Source organism: Leiobunum rupestre, chromosome 1 (genome assembly GCF_980474605.1).
Source record: "Leiobunum rupestre chromosome 1, qqLeiRupe1.1.hap1, whole genome shotgun sequence".
NCBI classification, from domain to species: domain Eukaryota; kingdom Metazoa; phylum Arthropoda; class Arachnida; order Opiliones; family Sclerosomatidae; genus Leiobunum; species Leiobunum rupestre.
The window spans coordinates 84,332,137-84,342,215 of NC_143384.1; the positions used below are offsets into that span (position 1 = coordinate 84,332,137).

Genomic DNA, 10,079 nt, shown 5'->3' on the forward strand with positions numbered 1-10,079 from the left:
TAGTTGTAAGCTCCAGTTTGCAATTTGAGCAATTTTTCTGGAGAGCTCAGAGTCAGGGATACCCCCTTTGTAACATACTAAAGGCAAAAAGTCAATTGAGGCTGGAATTTTTTTTCTGATTGTATTAATTGTAGACCCTGACACATGGTATAAGATTTCTTCTTTTTTCGTCATGTATGCATTCTTGGGTAAAGTATCTTGGGGTTTCTGTGTTTCTTGGGCTATTGAAGTCTTAGGAAGAAATTTCATTGCCAGAAAGGTCCGCAACTCTTCAGAAAATCGCCTTAGTAGTTCTGCGGAGCAATAGAATAAATTTTTTTCTAAAAGTTCATTTAGCTGTTGGTTTACTGAACCTAGATGAATAGCTAATGATTTTATTGTTTCTTGACTTCTGGTTATTTTAGAGATGCTAGTGTAGTATTCTTTCATGTCTTTAATGACGAAATCATTGAAAAAGCCCAATCCTTTCTGCCATGTTAATTTTACATCACTAAGGCTTTTAATTGCTTTACCTACATTCTCTGACCCGGGCAAGGAAGTCTGTTTCTGTAAACTTACGACAGCTAAGTTTAAAAGCTGGTCAAATTGCTCTGACGATAATGAAATCTTAATGTTTTGGAAACTGTCTTTTCTCCTAACAGTTGGCTTTGGTTGGGGCTGAGTGAGGGTAATTAAATCATTAGTTTGATTACAACTGGATAATAACTCTATAGTTTCTTCTCTGGCCAAATCAGTGTCAATGGAAGGATCAATAAAATTTATATGTTCATCGGGTAGAGGGCAACTATCCGAGGGTGGTGAGATCAAACTTTGCTTGGCCAACGCATGTGGCATGACATTTGTGTAATTACTTATGATTGGAGCTCTGCAAACAAATAAACTATTTAGTAAACTAATGCCATTTGATAAAATTTCTAAAATTATTATAGCCTACGGTGCCTACCTTGAATAGGAATGATCCACATGGCACCTCTTTTCAACAACCGCTTTGGTTTTTGGGTTTTTTTGTTTTCCCCTGGTCACCAAAAGTAGCCTTTTATTTTTAAATTCTTTGTCTTTTTCCATTTTATATTTAAAAAAGTTATCTAAAGCCGTTCAATGCATTTCTACATTAAGCCTTGTCCATTATTAAATGCACACTTCTTCAGCAGACGAGAATCCGGGGAAAATGACGCCAGATTTGTTTACATGGGCTCTAGGTGCGCGACAAGAGCGAAAAGCGATGCGCAGAACTAACTGGACATTAAGAGCTAGGGGGAGGGGAGGAACTTTCGACTCCCGTTTATAGAAGCTCCATGCATTGAAGTTGCTGCATTGAGAGCTTCGCTCAACAAAAAACCTCCCCCGAGTGGGGTGAGGTGTTAGATTTCCAGGATTCTCAATCCCATAGGTCGAACCGTCCACAACGGCTCTCAAAGGGGGAATTTTCGCCGCGGGTCATAAGCAGAAAATTCCACTAAACAAGTTGTCTCTGGGAGCTAGGACCAAAACTTTCGAAGGTGGCGGGAAATTTAAAAAGAAATATGTATTCAAAATAAATGGATTTCACCAGGGTTGTTCAAAATCCTTTTTTTTTAATGTAAATTGCAAAATACTTTTTCTAACTCAAAATGCAAATTGTAAAATGCAAAACACTTTTTCTAACTCAAAATTCAAATTGTAAAATGCAAAATACTTTTTCTTACTCAAAATGCAAATTGTAAAATGCAAAACACTTTTTCTAACTCAAAATTCAAATTGTAAAATGCAAAATACTTTTTCTTACTCAAAATGCATTTTGAACAACACTGTAGGTAGCAATGACAGAGCCGATAGTTGCTGTAATAGATAGGAATTTCATGTAATGAAATGAAATTCTCATTTTGTTGACAAAATCAACCAAAATAAGTCAGCTTTTAAGATAAATACGTAAAAATATGTAACATTGTAGTAATAGATTGAAATTTAATTAAATTATACGCCAAAATGTTTTCAAGAAAATATTTGAAGGGAAAATTAAGATCTATCGAGAAACAGAAATTGAAAACGCCTTTTCATTTAAATATACATTTTTTCTAAAAAACTATTTAATCTAAAATTCTAAATTTTTCAGGGTTTTATTATTTGGTTATTATTTGTAAATTTCAGCCAAATTGTATGAAGTTTCGCAATTTTGAAAAATGTATTTTTTCACCGGTGGGCTGCGAACAAACCGTTCCAATTTGAAAGATAAAGGTTAATAATCAGCTAAGCTAATACCCAAGGCCTAAGTCATCGAGCGACTTTTGAAGTCTTTAATTCAGGTGGCCGGGTTACAATGCTTAGGAGGGTTGTGGCAAGCTCTACAAGCCACGCGAGCCAACAGCTCCCTACACTTACTACATGGATTAACAATAACTCACAGGGATAGTTATCTTACATATAACTATCATTTCCAGCCAAAAATACGTTTGCTACAAACTCTTCCCCCCTTACAGTCCTACACTCCCCACTTTCCGCCCCAAAAACGATTCAAATCCGGAAATAGTAACGCCATCTCGTGTCTGAAATCGACACTATGGTTTTTTAATATGGTTTTTAAAAATGGCGATTGTCAGTAAAATTGGTCCGCAGATTTTTTTATTCGGAATTTAATAGGATTTGCCATTGTTTATTGTTTAAGCCGTAATTTTCTATATCGCATAGGTAAATAGTAATTAGCTTTACAATAATAAAAATTCAACAGTTATTGGATTCTATTATTATTATTATAAAAAAAAATTACCTGATGAAAACATTTTAAGTACTAAAAACAGAAACGCGATGCAAAAAATTCATTAGATTTCGTGGTACCACAAAAAATGCCCGTGACCCGTCTGCTCGCCGAATTGAATCGTTTCCGCTTAGGCCTAGTTCTGATTTCACCCGCTAGGGCCGATGGCGTTTGAATCAAACTTATTTTCGAAGAGAACTATCCCTGTGAGATATTGTTAATCCATGCTTACTATTACCGTTAACCTTAACAAGTTTTTATGTAAAGTATACTTAAAACTTAGTATTCCAGGTCATGAAAAAACAAGTTGGTGCTACCCAAAATAACTTAAATCGAAATGAATATATCGGTTATTTTTTCCGACAACACAGTTTTTTATTAGATCATTATCAAGCTACAAATGTTTTCTAATAAGCTTACAATAGGCCCTGATTTTCAATAGCAAAATTGCTTATCTCGGTTACGGTCATAATTTTTAAATAAAATTGGGTTTCTACCATTTTTGTGTACACGTATTAACCTATTCCTTTCCAATTAATTAAAAAGGTAACAGATTTTTTCCAATTTCAAGGCAATGTCAATAAAAGAAACCGATCATTTAAATATTACTATGAATGATCAGGTATTTTTCGAAAGTTAATTTACGAACTGATCTTCGAGTGTGTTTTTAAGTCTTATGCCTCTGGCTAAATTAGGCTTTTTTTATAAAATAATAACGTGAAATTTAAAAATGGTTATTTATTTCAAAATTACAATTGACTATTAAACGGGTTTATATAAGCCCGTATTGACATAAATAGCGTAACAAAGACAAGTATGACCTTAGAAGTACCTTCAAAAGCTTTTTGCCTTTTTTACACTTTATTGATGTAGGTGAGAACCACTTTGGAATAACGACAAGATCTACTTTCGTGTTTCAAATCTGATCTTGTACAATTTGGGCAGGCAAATCATAACCGTATTCTGCGGCGATAAATCGGCGGATCCCGGAAGTCCATCCAGTCGCACGCGGACCCTTTGCAGCAGATTGGCTAGAACCAGGAAGATGTCGTTTCTGGCCAACTTCTCTCCCGGACAAATGCGTTTGCCTTCCCCGAAGGCCAGGAACCCGGCACGGTCGTGGTTGAAAGTGCCGTCGCCTTTCAAGAAACGTTCGGGTTTGAAGCGGTCCGGTTCGGGCCAGATGCTGGGGTCCAGGTGGACGGCTTCGGCGTGGAACACGATGATGTTGCCTTTCTTGATTTTGAAACCTCCCACTTCGGTGTCCACGTCGTTGGAGTGCGGGAGACCCAATGGTACCGGTGTTCGAAACCTCAAGGTCTCTGAGATAAAGGCGCGGGTGTAAGGGCAATTTCTTCTGTCCGATTGCAACGGAATTCTGTCTCCTTTCAAAATAAGAATAGATCAATTATTTCCATGTTTTCCCTTACACCATTTACCCACTTTTTGTGTCAAAATGATACGATTAAAAATCTTATGTGTGGCTTAGATTTTTACGCATCAGTATTACTAAGGCATGTACAAAAGTACTGTAAAAGTTTCAGGTAAAATTCATAAATATTTAACTATTTATGGCTTAAAAAATGGTTTTGGATTTTATAATTTTCGCATTAAAAACCACGTTTAAATCTTATAACTTAGGTTTTGAAAAAGTCAAATATCTCAAAATTACGATCGTGTTGGTTAAAAGGTTTTGCCATGGGACAGCCGCACTGTTTACGGAAATAGCATGGGTACCATTTTACATTAAAAGGGCACATTAAACACCGAAACACGAGAAGTATTAAATAAATGACTACTAAAAGAAAACAAATATTCAGTGAAAATTTTACAACAGTAGTTCTTAAAGTTTCGTTAGACCAATTTTCAAAGTTTCTGCCTTTATTTTGGTTTTCTAAATACTGTGTGAACCCCGATTGCTTAAAATGAAACAAACACTTATAGCAACGATTTAGCGAATCGATTTTAACGCTCTTATTCCTAATATATGACGCCAATTTAACCATTTTGGCGGAACCTTATACTAAATTATTGTTGATGTTTGTAAAAAAGTAAAACTGGTCAAACTATTTTATGCGATGTTTAGTTTAAACATAAAACAAATGTTCGGCATATTTCGAAAAAATCGACTTATAAAAACACAAAAATTATTTACGTTTCCGATTTCTTGCGCCATCTGGTAAGATTGGCCGTATTTAAAAATCTATTACTTATCCATTATAACACTTTAATAATTAACAATAAATTTTTTAAAACGATTGATTTCATTCGACACAGAGATAAAATTCGTGTTAACTGCAAATTTCAGGTGTAAAATAAATGACTACAGCTCACTACCAAGAACGTATTTAGATTACTGACAACGTACGAGTCTACATGACTTTACCGCTAGCATAATTTATTAACCTTTTCATTTTATAACGTCCACTTGATTATGTGAAAACAATTAATTTAATATAATATAACGATTTAATTAATAAATCTCATCATAATTAGGAAAAAGGCTGATCGATTATCAAGTACTGTGCCAGAGAAAATATTTGAAACTGAATCACTGACGGATGTCATTAAAATTTCCAACTGAATTACTATTTTTAATAGATTTGCTCATATATTCTCCTTAACCTATACAGGTTCTTGGCAACACAAATACACTAAAAGACCAATGATTTCCGAAGAAATAATTGTGGTATTAGCTTTTTTTATGCGTTTAATAATTTAAATGACAAAACCAACCGATATTTTCGTCTATTTCCGCTATAAGTTGATCTTGGGTGTTTGGGAAATTGGCCATGAGTAACAGCATCCACCTCAGCGACGTGGCCGTCGTTTCTGACGCACCTATAGTGTTCAAAATTATTGAATTCAGAATAATAGTATTAAGAATGATTGTTATAGGAATTATTTATATTATATTAACAATGATAGAGATTTTATAAACAATAATAGAGATTTTTATTACAATGATAGATATTTTTTTTACAATGATAGATATTTTTTTTACAATGATAGATATTTTATTAAGAAAGAAAGATTTCACTATGAATGATACTTTTAAGAATGTTTTTAACAACAATGATTGAGATTTCATTATGAACGATACTATTTAGAAAGGTTGTATTGTATTCCGAATGATTGTCTTTAAAATGATGGTATTAGGAATAATTGTTTTAAGAATGATTGTATTAGGAATAATTGTTTTAAGAATGATTGTATTAGGAATGATTGTATTAAGAATTAAGAGTGGTAGTATTTAAAATGATTGTTGTATTTAAAATGATCGTATTAAGTGTGGTGGTATTTAAAATGATCGTTTTAAGTGTGGTGGTATTTAAAATGATCGTATTAAGTGTGGTGGTATTTAAAATGATTGTATTAAGAGGTAGTATTTAAAATGATTGTATTAAGAATTAAGTTATTAAGTATGATTCATGTATTTTTTATGGAACGCACGTTAAATAATCAGAGGAATATTATAACCACTTACCAGCGAATAAAACGCCGATTATTTTCATCATATTGAAATCATTTAAATATTCTTTGTCGTCGTTGTCGTCGTTGGCATCCAAACTACATGCCAACACGGCGTCGGAAAAATTTCGAATCTCGCCTATTTTGATTTAAAATTTTAGTTCATTAAACTACGGTTGATGTATTTATTAAAAACCAATCTCTGCTCTGAAAAGTTTTAAAAATGCCTCTGAAATGTGCAACTAGATGGAAGCACATTACATCAAGTAATGGTCAAAAGCATTTCGCCTGTGCTAAGTCTGACATCTGTTGGTAATAATGCGTACTAAAATACGGAATATCTAAAATAACCTATATTTTATTTTCGATATAAAGTTATTGCAAAAGTTATGGTAAGTTATTTTACACGACATTTCCCAAGAAATGACCATAAATTTACACAGCGATTGTAGCTACAGCAACTGGTTAACAAGGTAATGGTGGTGCTTTGTATGAAGCTAAAACTTGCTTTTAAACAGTTATTTAGAAGTGTTTACCTTTTTGGAAGGTTTTCTTGTTCTCTTGGTATTTTCGCATTAAGAATTGTCCGAATTCCTTGGATATTCTTTTGACCGCTTGATCTCTTTTGTAGTAAAGCACTAGGAGCCAAGTGGCGATGTCTCCGGGCGTGTTGCCAAATAATTCTTGAGTCATCTTGTAGAGATTCATCATTTTCTGGTATTCCTCTGGCGTTAAACTTTCCGCGCTGTGGCGTTTGAAAACGAACAATTAAACACTGCTGATTAGGTTTGTGTCAAATATAAAACCAGTACAATACTACAATAAGTCTAATATTAAATAAAAAAGGTGCGGTAACACTAGAGCTTAAAACCCAGTGTAGGTCGGTTTGAATGCCAGTTTTCACCACCGACGGTAATTCTTGGTTCACACGTGCGTAATCGCTTCACCCCGGTTCGCTTATAGCCAAGGCTTAACGTCGTTTCAACTAATGACCAGAATTTTTAAAATACTAAAATATATCCCAAAACAATTAGTTAATCATGTTAACTATACATACAGCAATATTATTTTACGTTATTTAGAATTTCATTCCCATTATTTTTAAAAATTTCGAGATAATAACAGATAGCTATGTGTGACGCTCAATTCATTAAATAAAATTATTAACTTATGCAAGTTCATACCCAAACGCCGTTTCGGCTATGATGTTGCTGACCATCATTTGTATTTCGGTACTGGGTTCGATCGCTTTACCTTCAAATTTAAGCAAATGTTGAATGAATTCTTCAGTGTCCTTGTGCACTATCGTCGCTAGTTTTTCTCCGTCAACGAATTTTCTTTGAAAAATTTTTCTATATATTTTTCTGGCATTTAATCGGTGATAAGAATTATTGTGTTAAAAACCTGATTGCAGCTCCGGCTACTTTCCGAGTTACTTCCCAATTTCTGTCGTTCTTATCATTGGCAATTCCAAAATATTCTTTTTGGGCGTGACAAACTATACTCGAATGAAGTGGTCGTACCAAAAAAATATCATAAATTTCATTTCTAAGAAAATACATCATAAAACTCAAATAATTTTATTGTTACATTACATTACATTACATTATATTATATTATATTATATTATATTGTATTATATTATTATAAATAGTTAATATGTTATAATAAAACTAAAATATTTAATAAATCTAAACTTTTAAGATTTTTACTTATCAAAAATTACATAAATTATTTTTAAGAGTAAATACAGGGTGGAAGCCTCAGCCGTGGTCAAGCCTCGGTACTTCTCCTAGTACACCAGAGTGCTGCGGGTGGAACACTTCTATGTATCCAGCTAGAATTTCTACAAATTCTAGCTGGATGTTACTAACTAGGAGACATTCCGAAGTGTAACCCACCGATTTTGTTCCAACTCGGGGGATTGAAAGACCTTCATGTAACTTGAAAAATCCTTAAGCAAATTTATTCAATGGGCAACCGTTTTGCCATGGCAACGAAAAATGTTTTTGACAACAACAAATTTAAATTATCCCATTGAAAATAACATGGGATTCTGGCACTCTGGCGTACTATAGGAGAAGTACCGAGGCTGGACCACGGCTGAGGCTTCCACCCTGTACGTAACTCGAAGATATTATAACCCAATTCGGAAATATAATATAACTAAACTCAACAATATATATCCTAAAACTAACATCCAAAATAATGTTAGATAGTAAATTAAGTAAATAATGAAACAAACTTGACTATAGTATTAAATCTGACTTACACGATCTGAAACCCGGCCGTGAGATAATGTCGTTTCTCTTTTCAATCAAGGCTTCTTTGGCCATATTCCACTCGGCCACAATGATGAACGGTTTTCCGGCCACGAAAACCGTGAAGATTCCTCCGTATCGTTTCTTGAAGTCAGTCAGCACGTCAATAATGCGCTTGGACGACCGAAACGCTGTAAGGAGACCACTGTTGAAATTCATCGCGTTGTAATCAAATATTTTAAAAATTTACACAGAATATTTCCCAGAATGGGAAGAGGAATTGGTCCTGGTGGAAGTTCCCGGACTTTCATCCATAATTTGACCAGGTAAAAGGTTACCAAGCCGACAGCTAGGGCGGATAACCACGACGTTTCAATGGTAAAACCAGGAGAAAGAAGACCAATCAGAAAGGTGTCCATCGGGTTTCACCGCCTTGAAACTAATAATATTCCGAATGTAAAGGTACAATATTCGTCCTAGTAAGAACCATTATAGTCTTTCGTTACTAATGGTGTGGCAGGAAATCCAAAACGGTGTTTAAAATTTAATCGTTGCGCGGCAAATGACGGTGCTGGGAAAATATTATTGTTCGCGATCCATAAGTTAATAATTATGACCATAAGTGTGTTAGCTAGTCGAAATAACTACTTACGGAGTGACTTAAAAAGGTATCATACCCATAATATAATTATAAACTTATGATGGCAAACATAATTATGATGTCGCCATACGATAGAGATTCGTGAAATGTTGAATCTCTATTGTTTTGGACTGACATCGTGATGAAGGAGGTTCTTGGAATCGATCCAGAATTAACAAGCGCAGCTGTTTATCTTTCATTTATTTAGTACATTTTCTAACTTGCATCGTTCAAAGTATCCGTGTCATTGTAAGTGTAAAGTTATTTTTTAAACCATACACACGCAACCGTATATTCTATGGTTTGTTTGAAGAATTGTGATAATTTTTAAAAAGGAGTAAACATGAAAAGTATTCGTTTAATCAGGAGCATGGTTCGCTCCTTTTTGTCACGTTGCGACTCTCTCTGTACCTTAGAAATGAGTGACTTTTTTTTAATTATCCGTTTCTAAAGCATTATGGGAAACTGTAAAATGGTGACCATAGGCATGATGGGTTTTTCGCCATAAATCAACTTAATTAAATTTGTAACTTAAAAATACCAGATGATATTTTCAGCTACGGAAAACATTTTAACAGATACAATCGAATTGCAAATTTTTTTTATTACAAATATAAAACAAAGTGAGCAAAGGCCTAACTGAATGTTATATACAATTCCGTATATAAGCCAGGGCGCCTAGGATTCGAGCTCAATCCCTCAATATCCCCCTCCTCTTGTGAAGCATGGGCCCCAGGCCTGCTTGGCCCCTACTCTTGATGGGCCCCTAGGCTGAAGAAAAAGAACCTAGGAAATCAAACTCAGTTGAAACTCAGTGCTATATTTTACCATATTTAAACGTATGTTCTCAAGTTTCATTGCATTCCTTACATAATCACAAGTCAGTGCAACTTAGCATTAGAAACTAAAACCAAAGCAAAAATTGGAAATGTAAACCAAGAGTACTAAACCGTAAATTTTAAAGCCAAATTGTGTG

The 10,079-nt window shown here is 34.2% G+C and overlaps 1 protein-coding gene across 1 annotated transcript; it reads right to left on the bottom strand.

Moving 5' to 3' along the window:
- Positions 1–3,516: 3,516 nt before the first annotated feature.
- LOC149968618 (cytochrome P450 2B2-like) lies at positions 3,517–8,882 on the bottom strand. The gene is made up of 8 exons (XM_090167994.1): positions 8,714–8,882; positions 8,492–8,654; positions 7,607–7,750; positions 7,387–7,539; positions 6,739–6,947; positions 6,219–6,341; positions 5,468–5,572; positions 3,517–4,116 (listed from the first exon to the last, which is right to left on the bottom strand). The coding sequence occupies exons 1-8, from the start codon at positions 8,880–8,882 to the stop codon at positions 3,635–3,637; spliced, it is 1,548 nt and encodes a 515-aa protein (XP_090024120.1). The 3' UTR covers positions 3,517–3,634.
- Positions 8,883–10,079: the final 1,197 nt, after the last annotated feature.